Source organism: Ailuropoda melanoleuca, chromosome 7 (genome assembly GCF_002007445.2).
Source record: "Ailuropoda melanoleuca isolate Jingjing chromosome 7, ASM200744v2, whole genome shotgun sequence".
Lineage (NCBI taxonomy): Eukaryota > Metazoa > Chordata > Mammalia > Carnivora > Ursidae > Ailuropoda > Ailuropoda melanoleuca.
This window is the reverse complement of record NC_048224.1, coordinates 110029435-110051665: the sequence shown is the minus strand read 5'-3', so window position 1 is coordinate 110051665 and position 22231 is coordinate 110029435. Positions and strand designations below refer to the sequence as shown.

The 22231-nt window shown below is 40.4% G+C and overlaps 1 protein-coding gene across 13 annotated transcripts in view; it reads right to left on the bottom strand.

The window, feature by feature from the left end:
• The window catches only part of LMO7 (LIM domain 7), a 195199-nt gene that overhangs the window by 83705 nt on the left and 89263 nt on the right, over positions 1-22231 (bottom strand). For all 13 annotated transcript variants that reach the window (XM_034665301.1, XM_034665302.1, XM_034665305.1 and 10 more), the window contains one exon: positions 4335-4441. In XM_034665301.1, the coding sequence (XP_034521192.1) occupies positions 4335-4441 (107 nt within the window). The remainder of the gene's footprint in view (positions 1-4334; positions 4442-22231) is intronic.

Below are 22231 nucleotides of genomic sequence, written 5' to 3'. Positions count from 1 at the left end.
ATGTTGAGAAACTCACTTGAAGGGCATGAAAAAAAAAGTAAAAGCAGGTTTAAGTCAGAAAATGGTGAAAATTACTTCAGAGTAGGTATATTTTTACTTACATGAATTAAAATCTTAAATAAATACTCACATACACATTCATATCCCAAGCGCAATTTGGCAGGCTGTTCGAGTGCCATCTGGGAACCAGATTCCTGAGAAATGACTTTACAGTATTGCCACAAAATCAAGCATCCTTTTGAAGCTCCATAGAACAGTTAAATCCTTAAAATATCATTTTGAACCGCCTTTATTTTCATGAGGGAAATATGTTAACACTAATTGTTTCCAACTACTGTTCCTTTGTCAACTAGTATAGTGTAAAAAAAATCAATTTCTGTACCCTCCCTTTGATAGACATCTTTTAAAAACTGAAACATTGAAAGTTACCATTTACACCTAAAATATCAATAGCCTAAATGGAAGAGTGAGTCTGTACTAAAAAATAATTTTTCTTTGCATAACTGCAGTACCGTACTCAAAAGCATGGCCATCCTGCAATTGTATTATGAACAGAATGCACCGAAGGAAGTGCTAAAAACTGGATTGGAATGATAAGGGGGTAGAAAGAAGAAACATGTTTACAATCTGTTCAAATTCTCAGCTTAAAAATTTCAGTATATGATTCGTTAGAGCAATGGTTTAAATATGGGACTTTGTTTCGGAGCCAAGTTGCTAAAAATATAAAATTAAAACCTTTAATATTCGATTCTGCCTTTCCGCCAACTTCGATTCCTCTAATACAAGACAACTTCTGGACCACTCTGTTGTGTTGCTTTCTACAACAAGCAATTGCTTGGTGCCACTGAATGACCAGATGCCACCCCAAAGAGCATGACGTTTGCTATAGGAGCTCTCCAGTGCACTGTGGCATGGCGTGGGCACGGTGCTTGCTCTGCTACAGGCCTCCATAGAAAGTGTGCAAAGACAGCTCCATAGGAGTCACACCACCTCTTCTCTGTGGATCGTGTTTCTAAGTTCAGTATGGATATTTAGTAAATGGTTAATAATAATGATGTCGTTATTCACTGGTACGGAAGCTAAATTTCATGGCCTCAGTAAACATCTCAACTAGGGTAAGTTCAACCTCAATCTACCGTAATTCATGAAGGCAAACTCACAAATTCGCCTATCCTGTTGGGGAAAAGAAGGTGTCAAGATGGATCCTACTCATGGAAGTCAGGAATGTCAAATTAAAAGTATTAACTGATATTTGAATATATGCAGTCCCAAAATAAATGAATAATTCAAACATACTTGGAAAAGCTCAAACTACTTCCTACAAGAAGTAATTGTTAGAAAATTTAGATCACATATTAATATGTATAATTATAGAAATATAAAGAGTACCCTAGTTCTGTTTGACCAGTGGAAAAATTTTTACTGCAAATTAAACTGCAAATCTGTAATTGCTGAAAAATATGGAACAGCAACAGCTCTGTAAATTGCTTGCGTCTGCTCCTGCCACTCATTCCTACCGCGCACAACTCTCCCAGGCTCCAGGCGCCATCCATGTTTGGTGGTGTTTGTTTGTTTTTTTTTTTTTTTTTCATCACTGCTGCCCTCTAACAAGAAATACCTCACGTTTGCCAGCATGGAGGCTTATCAACTGTCCTCTCCTATTTGCTTTCAGTGTGTCATGCAAACATGCATGTTAGATCACACAGCACATCTGTGAACAGTTCGTGCAGTCCTGGCAGATGAGCTCTGATAGAGCATTTAAAATAATCAAGTACTTTGCCCCATTTTTTGCTAATTTTAATGTATACAGATGAGCAAAATAATGTCAATGTACTGACACATTGCTGCACACTCAAGTGATAATGAGCATTCCTTTTTAAACGGGCATACATATTAACATGGAAATACATAAATTATTACAGTAATATAAGTAAAAAGTTACATTTCAGGAGAATGTAAAGTCAGTCAGTAGCCTTCATTTCCACATGATTAGCTTGCTGGCAGAGTGGAAATAAGGAATTTAAAATCTAAGTCAGGGTTTCTCAACCTCAGCATACTGATACTTGGGCCTGGAAAATTCTTTGTTATGGGGACTACCCTGTCCATTAAAGGGCATTTAGCAGCATTCCTGACCCACGAGATGCCAGTAGCACTCCCAGCCCAACTATACCGACAAAACTATCTCTAGACCTTGCCAAACATCTACTGGGGGAACAAAACTGGTCCCATTTGAAAACCACTGGTCTAACCAACACCAAGTCCTTTAATCTACAATAATGATAGGACAAGATCTGACCTACAGAAGTCTCCGCATTATATAAGAAAACTAAAAACTAAGAAATACATGGATATTTAGTAACCAATAATTTGCTTTCCCATAAACTTGCTTCCTTTTATAAAAATGCAATCTCAGGGCAGAAGAACTGCGGCCAACATTTTTAAATAAGCCATTTGTCAGCTTCCTCAGGTCTCATAACCGGGAGGCTCCCGGGCTTCCGTTGCAGCAGACCCGGGGTCAAGCCTTGTGCTCTTTGGTCCAACAAGACGGAATTCTCAGGGGAAATGTTCCTAAGCAGAGTCCGGGCTCTCAGGCATTCCTGCTCGTACTACCTGGGCACACCTTTATGAACTTGTGGTTTCCACTGAAACAAGTTGTTCTGCATACTTCCTACTACAGCTCTAACGACGTGACCTCCCAGTTTCAGTTTGTCGGTGATTTCATTTCCCTCGAGACTGAGCCCAGGTACTGAGTTTTTTCCTAAACACTTTAGACCCAATATCTCATGAAGCAGGCTCCAGGCAAGTTTTGCTCAGAGCATTCTTGGAATTAGAAGCCAACAAACATGTTTTGCCTAATCGGTAGCCTACTCAAACATCTGCTACAGAGTTTCAAAACAGTATGATGGGGGGGGGCTGTTTTCCTTAAGTTGTCCCTGTTCATTAAGAATAAAGCACTTTCTAAGTGAAAACCTTATTTGCCCATCAGATAAGTCTTAAGAGAAGGCTGATTAGGAAAAATAAAACAAAGTCATCCATGCAGTTATTTTTCACAGATATCAAGCATGACCTCACAATACAGCAGAAGTAAACATGCCATTTTGGTGATGAAACTTAGGAACAAACTATCTTCCAATTAATCAAAAATGCAGACAGACCCATCCCTGCTAGGCACTTATCAAGGTTGTGTAGTTTAGAAATGCTAATTCAACATAACTAGAAGCATGTAAGTTCAAAGTGGCTTGTTCGTTTAAAAATATGTATGTACTGTTAGGCTTTGAAAAGATGAATTCTATCTGGACATTTAGCTTTTACTACTGAAAGACCATGTGTACTATGATACTTATACACAGGGTTACTTTTCTTTAAGAAAAATTATTGGCCATTTTTAAGATCTTACCATCAATTCTTAAATAGATTCTAAAGCTATTACAACAGGATATCAACCGTATAAACTAAATCTTTGTCTAAAATGGTAGAAACTAATTTTTCAATTTCTATTATTTCTACAGCTAGAATAAGGTGTTTATATTCTCTCCTTTTAAAAAATGTTAATTAGCTTTAAGGGCCATGATAAAGAGGTAGTCATTCCTACAAAATTAAATCATTTTCCTGTCACGATTATCTGGTAACACGAGTTTATTCTGATTCACTGAAAGCAAATAAGATTTATAGGGGGGAAAACAATCTCACAGGAGCTTAAAACCAGATTTCCTGAAACCATATACTCCTACATGACACCATTTTCCATCTAAAACACAACAGAAACACCTGCATATGGTTTCACCCCCACTTTCACTTTCTCATCCATACTATTAAAATAGTGAAAAACAGTTCATTTTTAGAAATCATCCACAATTGGCAAGGTCATTAACGTTCCATGTTGGTGCCAGGCATCACTGCCTTCCAAATTACAAAAGAAAGTCTCTTTAACCACTGTCCCAGTCTCATTTTTGTTAGTCTTAATTCCAAATATATAAAGACCACGTTAAAATCATTCTTTTTACTCTATAAACTATAATATAATCTCTAAAGTCACTCTATAACATGCACCCTCACCATTAGCAACCAAACACTACCATGTTGGACAAGCATTAAAATATAAACTACCATTTTATTTAGTATGGAGATTTAAAATAACAACGTGTCATGGTCTCAATTACAGACAGTTTCACATTCACAGTCCCTAAGCTCTTTTTTAAATAATCAGTTTTGGAATGAGAACAGAGGAAGACAGAGGAACGATTTTTCAGTAATCATAAAATCTCAGAAATTCTTTGCACTTCAGCCACAAGCCCTAAGCTGAAAAAAATATATAACAAACCAGTGAAACTTACCTGACAGTGACTCGGTTTGATAAATCCTGTAGATCCCCAGGATGGAAAAGCTGGGCTTCTTTCAATCCAATCTGTTCACAAGCTTTCAAAAAAACGTTTATATTATCCTGTGAAAAGAAGTGGAAAGTGATTGCTTAGCTGAGCTCTCTCTCTAACAAAGGGTACAAATTTTTATGATAGAACTTCTAGGCTTCAAAGTCCAATTACAGCCAGCAAAAAAGGAGGCAGCAAGACCAATGCATACATTTTTTTTTAATTACACGGGCATGTATAGCCTTTCAGTCTTGCAGAGCATAAACGGTAGTGCCAGCTTATGCCTGGGCATACGCTGTTCTGTGATCTTTGTGACCGGCACGTTAAACATTACCTGTTACAGGACAAGTGCCTAGCCACTGAGCAGTAATCTACACTTTGATGTCAGCTCTGCTCTGCAAACAAACGCCCTCTTCCCAGCTTTGCACGACAAGCCTCACCTCTCCTCTTTAAAAATAACTCCAGCTACTGACATTCACCCACCCAGAAACTGTTGGCAGGGAAGAAATAAGAGGAGGAACATTCTGTTTCTATGATTACAAATTGCAGAACGACTGTGGAATACCACACCTGGAATCTGGGTTTGGTTGCTGAGCCGGCTCTTGACGGACAGGGAAACCATACTATAGGACCCAGGAGAAGCCTAACGTTCATTGGCCAAATCACATAGTTTAGGTGTGGTACATTTACTCACGCCCTGCACCTGCCTTGGGAACTGCCTCCAAAAAAATGAAAATCTGGGCTGTCCTCCTAACTAATTTCAAACACCAAAATCCCCCTTTCACAAACCAGTGCTCTTTATTCCTGTCAACGCTGCCCAAACACTGGCTACAAGAGACATTTGGTGAGCAGAATCAGCTCGAGCTTCCCTCTTCTCCTTCAGGAGGTTGAGCTTGTGAAGAGCGCATGGGGACTCTCTACCTTCTCTTCATTAGGACTCTCAGAGAAGACGGTGGCCTGCTAGCACGCCAACACACGTTCACACACTTGCACACACTGGCAACACCACATGGTAGTGAGAGAGGGCTCCCTGAAACCTCCCCTCCCCAATGGCTGCCTGTGAGCGACCAGAAGACAACTTGCCCCTTAGAGAAAGACAACCACTCTTGCCCATATTGAGAAGCTCGTCCCCACGAGAAAAGGCAGGGTGGCCCAGCAAAGTGGGCGGAATGATAGGGAAGCAAGGATGAAGAGGCTAAATTCAACAGCATGTATTCTTGGACAGTGAGGGGGTTTAGGAGAAGGGTAAGCAAGTGTATGGCAAGGGAAAAGCAATACTGACTACTAGGGACTAAGGGACATCCAAAACAAAGTATTTGTAGAGTTGAGAGGTTATTCTAGTGTATTATCAGTAAAAGGCAGCGTGAACTACCTAGCTGATAGTTGAAATCCATGATTATTTTATTGTCCTCCCAAGATCTTATTTAAATTCAGGTTTATTAACATATAATGTAGTATTGGTTTCAGGAGTAGAATTTAGTGATTCATCACTTACATGCAACACCCACTGCTCATCCCACAAGTGCCCTCCTTCATGCCCATCACCCATTTAGCCCATCCCTCCACACACCTCCCCTCCAGCAGGCCTCAGTTTGCTCTCTACGGTTAAGAGTCTCCTATGGTCTGCCTCCCACTTTGTTTTTATCTTATTTTTCTTTCCCTTCCCATACATTCACCTGTTTTGTTTCAAATTCCACATATCAGTGAAATTCATTTGTCCTTCTCTGACTTATTTGACTTAGCATAATACCCTCTAGTTCCATCCATGTCATTGCAAATGGCAAGAGTTCATTCTTTTTGATGGCCGAGTAATATTCCATTGCGTATATATGCCACATCTTCTTTATCAGTTCATCAGTTGATGGACATTGGGGCTCTTCCCACAATTTGGCTATTGTGAAATCCATGACCATTTTCAATAAGAGGTTGAAGATTAAAAGAATTTATAAGTCAAAAGCTGAACAACTCAATGGAAGGTGTTCAATCGCCTTAGTGGGAAAAAAGGGGAATAACATATTGGCAAAATTCCAGGAACAGCAAAAGTGATCATTTTGTTAAGCTCACATGATTTTTAAAATCTATACTATCTCGGGGCACCTGGGATAGGCAGTTAAGTGTCTGCTTTCTGCTCAGGTCATGAACTCAGGTCCTGGGATCAAGACCCACATTGGGCTCCCTGCTCAGTGGGGACTCTGCTTCTCCCTCTCCCCTGTTCATGCTCTTTCTCTCTCGCCCTACTCTCTCTCTCTAATAAAATCTTTTAAAAAATAAAATGAAATTAAACATATATTATCTCATTTCTCGATGATTCAAATTAACAGTTCTAAAACTGGCCTTCAGAGAAGCCCGACAAGGACAAATGGCTTGGGGTCCTAGTACCCCAAATCCTACGGGAAGAAAAGCACATTTCTAAAGAGGAAGAATAAACAATTAGAAATATTCTTACACAGAGGGGAAGGGGGTTGGGAGATTGGGATAGGCCAGTGATGGGTGTTAAGGAGGGGACATATTGCATGGAGCACTGGGTGTTATATGCAAACAATGAATCATGGAACACTACATCAAAAACTATGGATGTACTGTATGATGACTAACGTAACATAATAAAAAAAAAAAAGAAAGAAATATTCCCACAAAAATAGGAAGGAAGGACGGACAAAATGTCTTCCCACAAATTCAATTTGGTTCTGAATGTTTAAGATGTTATAAAACAGGAGGACAAAGTTAAACTGAAAGCAAACCTATTGAATGGACAGCCAAAATAATTCTTCATGTGTTTTCTAAAAACATAATAGCATTCATCCAGTTGACAAATATGTACCTATTGATAAGAATAAATAAAGCCATATATGCCTCAAAACCCAGCTACCTATTTAGAAAGAAACCACTTCAAATCTAAAGTGATTATAGTTCATTAGAGACAATAAAAATAGATTATGATTAAATTCTAGTTTTAAATAAAGCCATTACATTAAAAAGCAGTTTTGTTTAAAGAGTTCAATGATGCTCAAGTTTAAAAGGGACAAACTTTACAAACAAGGCCCCACACGGCCAATGCAGCAGGAACAAGTTGTATTAAGACCAGAATTGCAACGTAAATCCTGTTTACTGGACTTGAGCCCATTGGTAATTTATTTTTTGCAATTTCAAAAGACCTAGGCAGAGAGTTGCCTAAGGGGAGATACAAAATTATAAAATAAAATTTTAATGTCTGTTGGAACATCAAGAAGACACACCCACTCAACATATTAAAAAGGGAACCATTTAGTCTTCATTAATGGGATCCTTTTCACTTGAAACTAGCAAAGATAAAGTAAAAACAAAGGACAAACATGAAATATCTTCTCATTGAACTGTTAGCCAGGACTCCAAGTTAGCTCTGCCACTAACCAATTGGGTGGTTTTGGAAACATTCATCAGCCTTTCTGGCTGCATCTTCCTCATCTGTGAAATGAGTAGTTTCTGGATCTGTACCCCATTCCCTAGGGCACACAGCTCTGTGCAAGAGGAGGGAAGCCCGCCCTCCCTAACCCAACCCTCAATAGTTCATGTCAAAAGCCTGCACCAAGCTTCTGCACTTCCTACACGCTGAGGACCAAAAGTGGCTTCACAAAATGAAACAAAATGAGGATCCCGGAAGATCTGCAATAGCTCCTTTCAGAGTCATTTATCTAGGACGTGAATAAAAGCAGACACTATTTAAAAAGACAAGGCAGGATGGCAGAAGATTTTCATATTCTCCCCCAAACCCTCTCCACCCCTTAGCCTTGAATCATTTACAAAGGAAATTGTATCAGGTGGAGGGGGCAAGGGTAAATTAGAGAGAGATTAGTGAGTCAGGAACACTATGTGCTAACAACTGAGGAAAGATGAGGAATCCACAAAAATTCACCAATATTCCCAGGTTTATATTAGTCCACCGGGGAACCTCTGTTGATTATCTACCACTACATAGCTAGATATCTCAAAACTTAGCCACTTAAAACAATAGACATTTATGATTTCACAGTTTTTGAAGGTCAGGAATTCAGGAGTAACCCAAGTTGGACGGGTCTGGCGTGGAGGTCCTCTGAGCAGGTTGTAGATGTCAGGCTGGACTGCAATCACCTGAAGACCTTCCTGGGGCTTGAAGGAGCCCCCTCCAAGGTAGTGCACTCACAGCTGGCAAGCTGGGGCTGGTTATGGGCAGGAAGCCTCAGTTCTTTACCAAACAGACATCTCCATTAGGCTGCCTGACAGAATGAATGTTCCAAAAGCAAATAAGACGGCAGCTGCAGGATCTCATGGCCTATCTTTTCAAGTCCTACGTCATTACTTCCTTGGTATCCTGCGGTGACATAGGTCAGCCCTATTCAGTGTAGGCAGGACTACAAGAACTTAAAGAGCAGGAGGTGGGATCACTGAGGACCAGGTACCACCGTTCACTCTCTGGCCCCAATGATTCGTGTCCCTCCCACATGCAAAATACACTAACCCTTCCCCAAAGTCCTGGAAATGCTACCCCTTCACAAGGTGAGCACAAAGTTTGGAATCTCATCTAAGCCAGATCCAGGTTTACACGAGGCTCCTGACGTGTGGATTTTTTTTTTTTTTAAAGATTTTATTTATTTATTTGACAGAGATAGAGACAGCCAGCGAGAGAGGGCACACAAGCAGGGGGAGTGGGAGAGGAAGAAGCAGGCTCATAGCAGAGGAGCCTGATGTGGGGCTCGATCCCAGAACGCCGGGATCACGCCCTGAGCCGAAGGCAGACGCTTAACGGCTGTGCCACCCAGGCGCCCCTGACGTGTGGATCCTTAAGGACAGTGCTCGAATACAGTTCCTCTCAATGTGAATGTCAGTGAACTAAAGTGACAAGTTAGCTTCCCCTCACACATCCCACATAGAGTGGTGTAGGGTAAGCTCTAGGCGTATTCTAGTTCAAAGTGTGGAGAAATTAAGGTCCACAGGAGTCACTGATCCACAGGAACTCTGCAAAGCATAGATTGGTAGGACCTTCATCAGGATTCAAGGCCAGCAGACACCTCACGGATTTTTGCTTCACCCTCTGGACTCTTGATTCCACCTTACAATCATCTTTTACTTCTGTGAAAAGTAGCTTGTGGTTGCAGGTATGTAGCTCTTTCAGTCTGCTTCCTCCCTATAAAAGTTTGGGGAACTAAAGGTCTTTTAATTTTGTAACCTCTGTCCTTTCCAGTCTACTTTTACAGTGCTTCTGCAAATACAATTCCCTCAATACTTTTATGAATCCTATTGGACTTAAACTCACTAGATAAAAGCCACACCCACAAATCCCTTCAAGAGAAACCTTTCTCCATCTTGGTCTGCTGAGATGACAGAGGGGCATCACACTTATGCTTCTTAGAAGCCCCACTGCTTGAAAGGACAGACTTCCAAGGCACTACTTTGGATCTTTCCAAGATCTTAAAGGATTTTACAGCCTCAGCTTCACCTTCAGATCTTGTTTTCCTGCCAGTGCACGAAATCTGATCTTTACCTGAAAGCCATTTCTCAATTCTAGTGTCATTTGCTGACTAAAGAGGCTGACAATTCTGAAAACCAGCAATTCCTGTGCCCCTCTAGTTTATCATGTCATCCTCTGCTGTCTCACATTTTATTATCACCAGCAAGAGGAAGCCAGGCAGCACTTTCGCACGCCATCTGGAAGTCTCAGCCAGAACACCTACAAGAGAGTGTCAGGTGAGAATCATTGGGACCACTGTAAAAGCTGGCTACCACACTTATACAAAGAACACAGAATAGTCACCAATTTGGGGAAGATAAACTGTTTTAGAGATGTTGAGTTTCAGACATCCACATCAAGATGTTCAGCTAATGGTAAATTGGGTTTGGAGCCCATGAGAAATATTTTATCTTAAAATATGGTTTGGGGAAATCAAGCACACGTTGGTACTAGCTGAAATGAAGAATGTGGATGAGCCCTCTTAGGAAAAGCAAAGCACAAGAAGGATTTACAATCAGACACCAATATTTAATGGATAGTTTAAAAAACTATCTAACAACCAGAGAACTTGGAGGAAAAGCAGAACTGCAGAGTGTTATGGAAAACAAGGGAAAGGAGTTTCAAGACAGGAGAGTAAGATGCTACAAAAAGTTTCAACAAGGATGAAAAGTGTTCAAAGAATTTGACAATCAAATGGAGAATCTTTAGCGAATATAAACTCCAGGCACTAAGGAATAAATAGGTGACACTGAAGATCAGCCATTTACTCCAGTGCAAAGACTACTCCAAATGCAAAAGCTCTCTTCTCATGCCACCCTGTCCTACATCATACTGGAGATTCCCATCACTCCTTCCAAAGCTGCCATCTCTGGCCCCTCCAATGTTAGGATGCTCCGATTCTGAAAGGAGATATGGTAGGGAGAGCAGTTCCACTCATTCTCTGGCCCCAAATGTAGGATCATCTTTCTACTTCCTCCCAACACTTTCCAGTTGTAACATGAACACAATTATTCATTTCTATAGGGTCTTAACTCCTGTCTCCATTATACATCCCGAAGAGAGCCATGAGAAGGATAACATGAGGCCAACATGAATATTCTAACACTAGACCCAGAGGTAACATGGGCCTTTTGTGACATGAACCCTTCCACAGCCTTTCCCCAAGCACTTATGCAGTAAATATCTTGTGTCATTTCAGCAGATTGCTTTGGTCTCTTATCAGGGATGGAAGTAGTTGAGGAAAGTGTCAAGGTCCCAGAGTTGAATTAATATATTTTAGCAAGCTCCTATCAGTCAATATAAGGGCCTTTCATTTTGTTATATTTTTCTCCTCATCCCATACCCTTATTCATTCCCACTGCTCTTTACTAAAAGGTGCTGAGAATATACCCTTAACGAATTCAAGAGTTTCCCAGACAAGTACATGTACGTGCATATTGACAGCAGCACTATTCACAAAAGTCAAAAGGTAGAAACACCTAGGGGCACCTGGGTGGCTCAGTCGTTAAGTGTCTGCCTTCGGCTCAGGGCGTGATCCTGGCATTCTGGGATTGAGCCCCGCATCGGGCTCCCTGCTCCGCTGGGAGCCTGCTTCTTCCTCTCCCACTCCCCCTGCTTGTGTTCCCTCTCTCGCTGGCTATCTCTCTCTCCATCAAATAAATAATAAAAAAATTTAAAAATCTTTTAAAAAAAAAAGGTAGAAACACCTAAAACATGTACATGAACAGAAAGAGATAAACAAATTGGGATATAGCCATACAGTGGAATATTATTCACCCGTAGAAAAATGAAGTACTGATACATCCTACAGCATGGGTGAACCTCCAGAACATGATGCCAAGGAAAAGCTAAGCACACAAATGTTACATATCCCATGTATACGAAATATCCAGAATAGATCAATCCTTAGAGACAGAATGCAGATTTGTGTTTGATAGGAGTTTGGGGAGGGGGAGGATGAAATAAGAAGCAACCTACTAGGCAAGAGGTTTTACTTGGTAGCGATGGAAGTGTTTGGTGGTGGCACAACACTGAATTGTTCACCCTAAAATGCCTAATTTTGTTATGTGAATTTCACCTCCATAAATTATTTTTTTAAGGCGCCTTCCATAACATGCTTAAAAATCTAAATGTCCTTTATTTTTTTTTTAAAGATTTTATTTACTTGAGAGAGAGAGAGAATGAGTGGGGGTGGAGGCCGAGGGAGAGGGAGAAGCAGGCTCCCCACTGAGCAAGGAGCCTGATGCGGGACTTAATCCCAGGACCCTGGGGTCATGACATGAACCAAAGACAGATGCTTAACTAACTGAGCCACCCAGCTGTCCCTCTAAATGTCCTTTAAATTGTTGAATCACTTTATCTCATTTACATAAATGACGTTATGGTCTACATTTTTCTCTTACACATTCAACCGTTTCGTTACACAAAAGTCTAAATCCTCAATAAAGCCTATGCTATGCCTCCCTAGGCTCTTACGTTGACCAAAGTCATTTTCATTCTCACTTGGAGGAAGTTAAAAAATATTTCTTTTATGTATTTCTTTTAAATATATCCTTAATGATATTATTTCAAGACTTCCAACTTGCAGACAGAATACTTTGTATCAAGAAACCTTAATGTCACAACAAATGGGGAATGTCTACTCATAATATCAAACATGTTAGACCCACTTCTTCAAAAATTTCCTGAGTGTAGAGGGTCAAGAGCTGTCATCAATGAAAATGGGTTCTTTAAATAAAGACAAAGAGATTTATTACAGAAGCCCTGAATAAAATCAAAATCCTAACCAATTCTGAAAAAGAGTAAACCTGCGCTCAGGGCTATAACCGTATAGGCCACAAGAGCCATACAGTCACCACCTTAAACCAAAGCTGCCAGAATGACATCACCTGGAAGTGGGCCCCATCAATGAACCAAATGTTCCTCATGTGCTCACTCTGGCCTGTTACTCCCAGTGAGTTTCTATGCCTACGTGAAGCAAGATTTTTTGATTAAAGAAGAGAGCACATCATCCAATTCCTCTGAACCTGGGCACAGGTGGTACAAATCAATTTATCCAAAGGCCAAGAGACTGGTGACCTTAATTCCTTTTCTATGTACAGTATAGCACCAAAACCCATCTCCTGTCCCTAGACTTAAAGTTAGAAAGTATATGCCAACAATCAAGAGGTTGTAACCACTGTTTGAGGCAGAGAAACTGAACTAAGTGTCAATGTGAGAATAACAGTCCCCAGTCAGCCCCATCAGGATGTCTAGAAGGAGCACACAATCACGGCGCAGGTGACGCTCATGTACGCAGCTGGGCAACAGCTGGCCCGGCCTCTTGGTACCCGATATGGGGTCCACACACCATCAGCAGCACTTGGGAGCCTGTTGGAAATCAGACTCTACCTCCTCCCTAGACCCACTCAATCAGAATCCACATGCTAAGAAAATCCTCCAGGTGATCTGAGTCTTGGGACACATAGTTTTCTGGAAAATAACAAAATAAGGAAAATATTTCCAACTAGGATTTACAGCAGCGTTTCTCCTTAGGATGAGCACCAGGAACCTAGGGATTACAGAGCTCGCCATTAGGCCATCCCCGAAAGTACTCAAATTCCATTCCTGTGATATACTAATTGTGATCATTCAACATTATTTTAAAGCAACTCCCAAGCGCTGGAGTGACTCCAACATATCCAAATGTACATTTTAATTCTACAGTTTCCATTAAGGAAGTGGTGTGGTTGCAATTTTGATCAGTGGTACTAGTTTTATTATTAGAGACTTCGTCTTCTTACTTATGGCTTAGTGAATAAATAAGCTGTATTACTAATACCTACATGGGAAAATTACAATATGTAGATAAGCACACAGACCCAGCTTCAGTAGTTATTTGTGAGAAAAGTACACAGCGCATTTTCCTTTGGTTCTTCTCTGCAAAGAGCCTCAGTCATGTGCTGATAGCAAAGGATCTGAGGACAAGGAGAGCAGTCAAGTTTGTCACATGTAATGATAGGAGTAAGAACCAACTAGGAATGCTTACAAGGAATTGCCAAGTGACACTGAAGGCCCAAGGGTTACACATGACAAATCACCAAGCGGCTGGCACACTTTCCCCAGCACTGCTTGGCAGAGGAGGAGAAAAAGCATACCGAGAGGCAGAGCACTGGCCAGCTCCGGCAGCAGAAGGTCAAAGGCATGGGGGCTGTGCTCTGCTAAAAGGCTAGTTACTGAAATGCTTAATCAATTGTACACAGAAGCAGTAACAGGCTTTGTCGAACTGCAGCATGGATTAAGGTACGGTCTTCCATGGTGTTCAAATTAAACTTCATACATCAAAAATGAAGGACTTCTAAAACTTACCTATTCTGTTCGAAGGAAGAGAGGAAAGAAGGGAGAGGGAAGGGACTTAAAATGGTGAAATAGAGGCTTAAGAAGTCCTGTCTGAGACCAGACTGGTGATTGACAAAAGTGGGTGAACAAAATGGGAATAAAAGAAGAAAAAAAAAGTTTGTCATCAAATTATCCACGTTCTCCATTTCAAAGTAGAACAAATACGCAATTGCTTAAAGAAACATGTCATAAGGATGCCAAAGCACATTTTATGAAGCAGTAAAGCACATTTAATGAAAGAAAACGACATAGTAAAACCTTAGAGCTAGCTGGGAATCCACACTCGCTCGTTCAGTGCAACAGCTCCTACCCCCTTTCCGAGAGTCACTTTTACAGGTGATGTGTCTGGCTCATCAGCGCTTGTTTTAGTTTTTCCAGCCCTAGGGACTCCTTGCTTTATGAGGCTGACTCACTTTTAGTCATTTCTATGTCAAGAAAGTCCAAAGAGTCCCTCACTGTAATTGTAAAACAGTGATCTTAAATCTGCCTATTTAATGGAACTAAATCTCATCTATCTCCCACGAGCGCCCCTTAGCTAGTGAGACAGCTCTCCTGCCTCACACACGCCACACGTTGCCCTAATCTCACCTCTTCTCTTCAAATATCCCTGGTTTTCTCAACACCCCTTGTCCCCCTCTGACATTTTTCAGTTCTCCTGTCATCCCAACTGGCCTTCCACTGAACAGCTGATTTTGTCAAGTTCACATTCACTGAGTTCTTACTGTATGCCAAGCAGCGTGCTGAGGCTCTTCACACAAATTATCTCCAATTCATACTGAAAAAGCTTATTAAGTCTTATTGTTCCCATTTTACACGTGAAGGAACTGAGGCCTAAGAGGTGTGTGACTAACCCGAGGTCATCCAGAAAGTGGTGGAGCTAGGATTCAAACCAAGCAGTTCAGTCCCTGAGTCTGTGCTCTTAACCCCTAGATTCGTTTTCACCACAAGTGAAAAAAATCCCCACTAGTCAGCGGTTGAAAACAAGATAAATTCATTATCTTACGGTTCCGGAGGTTGAAAGTCCAAAATTAGACTCCCTGGGTTAAAATCAAGGTATTGGCAGGGCTGCGTTTCTTCTGGAGGCTCTAGGAGAAAATCCATTTCTTTCTTCCTCCACGATCAAAAGTCTCTATCACACCACCATCCAACTAATTCTCGCTCTCTTCTTCCACTGATGAGGACTCTCGGGATTATACAGGGCCCACCTGGATAATCCCGGACCCACTCCTCATCCCAAGGTCAACTGATTTGCACCTCAATTCTCCCTGGAACCCAGTGTTCCCTCCCCTCACAACACATTGACTGGTTCATGGATTAGAGCATGAACGTTATTGGGAGCCATTCACCTATGACAACAATCCTACTTCTTTACAGACAGGTTCCTGTTCGTTAGGTCCTCCCTTCTCAAAAGGAGCATCTGTAGCTCAAAACAGGACTCCAGATGTAGTTAAGTGTCCAAGTCATCACTTGATGGGTCACTAACAATGGTCCTCTTGCCAAACGAGAATAACAGTAATTTTGAAGATCTACTGAGGAAATAGATATGTGATTGGCAGTTTCTAGGATATAGCAAGAGATCAGTAAATGGACCTCACTTCTTGTTACAGGCCACGGGCACTTCGTGTGGTGGTGCTGATATCATACTGTTGGCTAACTGAGATATGCAATAGCAATGACCAGTTCACAGTGACGTCACAGTTCACGGGAAGATGACCTGTGAGTTTGAATGGACCAGGAGGCTAGCGAAATTTGGAATAAAAATAAGGTAGATATAAAGAATCTGAAATGAAAATCACGTGATTCTATCAAGTGAGGTTTCATGGATAAAGTCATAAAATGCATGATTAAGTTTGCAGATAATATAAAAAGGCTGGACTCTTATGACTCTAGATCATTTTAAATTGCAGATTTTTATATTCAGTACATTAACTATGCCTCATTGTTCCAATATCCACAAAGAGAACTAAATACATTTCCCATCCTCTTATTCCATCCTTTTTTTTTTAATGAAAATAGTGCAAGTACAAAGCCCTAAGGCAAATTGCAGAAACTTCTCTCCATTGTTTACATGGATTTCCATTTAGCTCCTTAAAATTGAGCATTTTTATTCAACTACTTAAGATTTCACCTACAGATATTACCTAGTCTACTTTTCTCTGTCTTGACTAAACCAAGGCCACAACAGACACTTTGCAGGAATGAAGATATGTCTAAAAGGGAAAGGCTGGTAAAATGACTGAATAAACCATAAATGAATAAAAGGGGCATCATGTTAGGGAAATGACCAGAGAACAAGCAATGCAGAGACTCCTATCCTGTCCACAGGACACCCCATACAATGGTTGCTTTGGGGAATGAAGGCCTGCTGTTGCCACATTCATGAAGAAGCCAGAGATGAGGATTTTTTTTTTAAAGATTTTATTTTTATTTATTTGACAGAGATAGAGACAGCCAGCGAGAGAGGGAACACAAGCAGGGGGAGTGGGAGAGGAAGAAGCAGGCTCATAGCAGAAGAGCCTGATGTGGGGCTCGATCCCATAACGCCGGGATCACGCCCTGAGCTGAAGGCAGACGCTTAACCGCTGTGCCACCCAGGTGCCCCCAGAGATGAGGATTTTATATGAAATCTAAGGGTATGCAAATTTTGGCTCAAATTTTAGAAATAAGCAAAAACAATGAAGTCAAACAAAATCCATCCTGAGCCATTTTATAACCTCTAGCTGGTCTCCCGGACTCTCCATGGAACCAGCCCAGGAATATGTTGCTTGAGAGCATTTTTCTGGGGTGGACAAGGCTGGCTTCTAGTGTTATTTTCTTTCTTATTAAATAATCACAAACCATCTCTTTAATCATGTTTTTCATGATGCTGTCAGGGAACAATACCTAAGATTGACACTGATCACTTTGACATTTACAACTCTGCAATCTTATGTAAACTTCCTCAATTTCCAGTTTCTCCTTTGATTCTCCCCTTCCCTCCACCAACCCTCTGGCTCCTTATTTATTATCTCAATAAACTACTGATGCAAAGACTCTGTCTTCTCTGTCAACCTATTAGCAAGAGCTACACGGTCTTCCATCAAAACAAACCCTGACCTCTTCCTCCAGTCCCAGCATTGTCTCCATCACCTCTTGCCTGAACTACTATATCAGGCAGAGTTCTCTAGACAACAGAACAACAAGATACATATAGCTATAGAAAGAGATTTATTTTAAGGAACTGGCTCATGTGATTATGGAGGCTGAGAAGTCCCATGATCTGCCCATCTACAAGCTGGACACCCAAGAGAGCTGATGGTGTACTTCCAGTCCATGTCCAGAATCCTGAGAACTAGGAGAGTCAATGAAATGTTCTATTTGAAAGTAAGTTCCAGTTTCAAAGCTGGCAAGCTCGACACCCAAGAAAAGCCAATGTTTTAGTTCACATCCAAAGGCGGGGAAAAACCAATGTCCCAGTTCATGCAGTTAGGCGGGAGTAGCTTCCTCTGACTCACAGGAGGATTAGCCTTTTTGTTTAAGTCAGCCCTTTGACTGATTATCTGAGGCCCACCCACATGAGGGACAACAATCTGCTTTCCTCAACCTACAGATTCAAATGTTCATCTCATCCAAAGACACCCTCACAGACAGATGCAGAATAATGTAATAATGTCTAACCGATTATTTGGACATTCCACGTCCAGTCACGCTGACACAAAATTAGTCATTACAACTACCAAAACTGTTCTTTAACTGTCTTCCTGCTTCTCTTCTTGATTTCCTTCAGTCTATTGTTCACACACCAACTTGTGATTTTTTTCTTTTTACATTTTAATGGGATATAATTCACATACAAATCATATATTTAAAGAGTACAATTCAATGGTTTTTAGTATATTCACAGATATGTGCATCCTTTACCACAGGCATCCAATGATCTTTAACAACAAATTAAACTGCTCTCAAAAGCCCCCAGAGGCTTCTCAACATGCTAGGAATAAAATGTGATCTACTCACCAAAGCCTATGAAGCCTTATACAACCTTCCTGGCCTACCTCTATCTGCCTCACTTAGTTCAGGACCCACAGGCTTTCCTGAACCAGCTTGATCCTGCCTTGATCCTCCCTCTTTTCCTTCTGTCTCAAAAAGTCCCACGATTCCCCTATTTCCCCCCTCCCTCATTTCATTCAGGTCCCTGATCAAATGTCAACTCCAAAAATAAGATATCTCTGAGCACCTTTTCTGAAACACTTCTCCTACACTCACTCAGTCACTCTCTACCCATTCACTTTATTTTTTCGGTGTAATTATTGGCAACTGACAAGGTATTATATATTCCGCATGACAACTGTTAGTACCTTACAGGTTATTATTGACCTATTGATTATGCTTCATTAGGGAGGAACTTTCTCTGCCTTCTTTGTGGCTGTGCTCCAAGTTCCTAGAATAGTACCTGGCACATAGTAGGTGTTCAATAAATACTTTTAGGGAGGGAGGGATAGTTGTGGGCCTAAGACCCATCAAATGACCAATGTGCTCATACCAGTCTGACACCTGGGTTCTATTTCTTATTTAACCTCATTTGATCGGTTTCCAATTTCTATATAACAAAAGGATCCTAAAGAGAGATGTTCCAAGCATTTTAGTATCTTAATGAAACTATGTAAGATACAATCCTACTCTGGATCAATTTTTCTTGACTCTACAAGTTAATCATCAAGTTGTTGCATTAGGAATTCTAATTCATTAATGTTTTTTTTAAAAGGTTGCCCTCAAGGCTGAAAGGTGGCATATGTCCGTCTTAGATTTAAAAACAAGTTTTGGAACTCTAGAAAAGTGCTCCTAAACTTGTGCCAATGCCATGACTAAAAAATTATGGCTCAAAATAAAACAGGAGTTTCCTGATTTACAGTGCTGCATCATTATAAGGGTACTGGAAACAACTTAAATGTTGACACTAAGTTTTTAGGTTTCCATTCTTAGTGATACTTATCTTTACTGGGAGTCAGAGAGAAGTAAGGAGACAAGGAGACTCTTGAGGAAATTACCTAAAATTTCTTCATAAATCACTCAGTTATCATCGACTTATTTATCTGCCATTTATATGGAGGTATGAAGGCACTTGGATATCTAATATCTAACATTTGTTACCTTGAAAACAGCCAATGCATAATTACCAGTCTGTTTTCTCGAATTAATTATTGGATAACCCTAAAATATTTCAAAATACTGATGGTGATCCACAGAAATTCCAATACAATATACATTGGTATAACCACAGAAAATATAATTTTCAATGCATAAAGTGGCCTTATTTTTAGTAAATGGCTAGCTTTTACGCTATAAGGTCTTACATAAGTGTAAGAATACATTAAATAATGGCAAAACTGGAGTACTCTCCTACAACTTCATTAAGAAGAAAAAGCACTCCATGTTTTTGTTATTGGTGTTCTCTTTTTAAAGAAAATAATAAGACTGACAAACTAGAAAAATAAAAATAGTTTAAATTTTATTGTTTGAGGCCTAATTATACAATTTGTAATAGTGGTCTACCCTCCCTTTGAACTAAAAAGATTTCGTTCATGCAGTTTTAATCATGAAGCCACAATGGAGCAATTTTAATCCAGTTTATTGATATCATTTAACCTCCCCTGTCTGTATTAGGAAATGGAAGAAAAAGAAAAAAATCATTTAACTCAATAAAACACTAAGGTCTGATTCCACATCTATTAAATTGCTCCAATACAGTGATAGGGGAGAAATGAACAATTAAGGAACATGGTCATTTATAAAACATCTAGCCTTCATTAGTTATCGATTGTGAGGAAAACGAGAGCATGCAGACTAAGAGTTAAGGCAGAAGTAGTGTCATGGGAGGGGATCTCGATGTTGTCCCCCATCCTTTTGGAGATGGGGATCATGGCAGCCAGAAGCAGCTCAGCATGAATGATGCTCTTATTGGCTACACAACCACAAAGCAACGATGAGTGAATATAAAAGATTTTCCTTGGTGGAAGCCTCTCACAAATGTGCTAGGTGGAGATCTCAAACAAATCTACAAAATTAGCAATAAAATTCAAGAACAGAAAATAGACACTATTGATCTTAGCATTAAATGGTTATTTTAAATGCAATAGCATCTTCCCATCTCTTTCCTTGGTGTCACTTTTTACCAGGTTTTATACACATCAACATCAAAATACATTCACAAATGTATCTTGTTTATTACCAACTAGAGAGATATTTCCTCTGAAACACACACTGAGTTTGACCCAGTACAGAGCGATCCTTAGTCACTACTCTTTTAAGCAAAGCATGTGTTGGTTGTTCATCCAAGTCACATTCTAACGTTCCCAGAGTATTTTCTGTTCAACCATACAAAATTTATTCCTGTCTCCTAACCAGAAAAGTGCCACCATTGAATGAAAATAATAATTATATCCATTCTTCCTTTATTATTTCAACTTGGATAAGAAAGGAGAGGAAAAAGAAGAGGGCCTTTTCCCTGAAAACACTCTTGTCTTGAGGTGAGGTCTCACATTTTGGTTTTATTTGTAAAAGAGCTCACAAGCTCAGTGTCCCACAAACCTCCCCTCTCCCAATCCCCTTGTTCCCCTTGCCCTGGGAAAAAGAGTAGGATACACATAGTCACTGCCTGAGAGTGGGTTTTTAAAAGTCCATGATACAACCTGTAAGAGAATATTTAAATTTTATAGCTGATTCCTCCGGTGCACTTTCTATTACTGCTGGAAGATGTTTTAATAGTGACCTTGGCACAGACTAGGTCACACTACTTTGTTGATGCCCAAGTGTACAGGAGAGTAAAGATGAATCAGGAATAATTTTACACAGGCACAAGAACATTAACCCCTAATAACCTTCTGGAAAATGGCAGTAAGAATGGACCCATAGATTTGCATTACTTCTTGAAGTAACCATTATGAACATGAGAGAAACTGACACATCCAACAGCTTAAGCTAGCTGGCATCTTTGCCCGTTTCGTGCATTCTACAGCATTCCTGAATGAGGAGACAACCTCCCCGGTCTCTACAGTCACACCTTACATGTTCCAATCTCCAAAATAATCTGAAAGAGTAACACTTTAGAGGAAAGATGCTCAAATTCAGTTGATATTTTTGAAGCAAGTGTGGATATACTGAAGCGAGAGAGAGAGGGGCAGGGCAGGGGGCAGGGGGAGAGCAGGAGAGAATCTTAAGCAGGCTCCACACCCAGCACACAGCCAATGCAAGGCTCCATCTCACAACCCTGAGATCACGACCTGAACCGAAATCAAGAGTCAGATGCTTAAGTGACTGAGCCATCCAGGTGTCCTAAGAAGATTTTTCTATCAAGCCCACTAACAGACACAAACTTTCAAACAAACAAATGATTCAAACCAAACTTTCTAGAATACCATTGCTTTTCTAAGAGAAACTGCAATTGAAATGGCAGACATGAGCAGATCACTCACATCTATACTCAGGGAGCAAACTAGCCCATGTAAAGGGGTAGTGTTCACTTCCTTTACTCTTTAGCTCTGTGGCTCTTAGCCAGGCATGATTTTATCCCATAAGGGTCATTGGCAATGTCAGAAGACATTTTTAGCTGTCATAATTTCGGGGTGGGGAACATGGTTACTGGCATCTAGTGAGCAGAGTCCAGGGAAGCTACTAAACATTCTACAATGCACAGGAAAGACCTCCACCCCCCAACAAGGAATTATCTGGCCCAAAATGTCAATAGTCAGTGGTGCCAAGGTTGAGTAACCTTGCTTTATTAAATACAACTAAATCATCAGGGGTCCAAGACAACTCTAAGTCTTAGGGTTAATAACTTGATGTTCTCTGCACATATTGTATCTCACGTGCATTAACACATCAGATGGTAAACATTACTCTGGTTCCATGGCTCTTTTCACCATCAGAATATCTTGCTTGTTTCTCAGGGTTTTGCTTGGAGGTTGAGTTTTTGAATTCCTAAATAAATGTTTAGTTTTGAGTTTCAATGAACTGAACACTTAACATCACTTAACATCAGCTAATA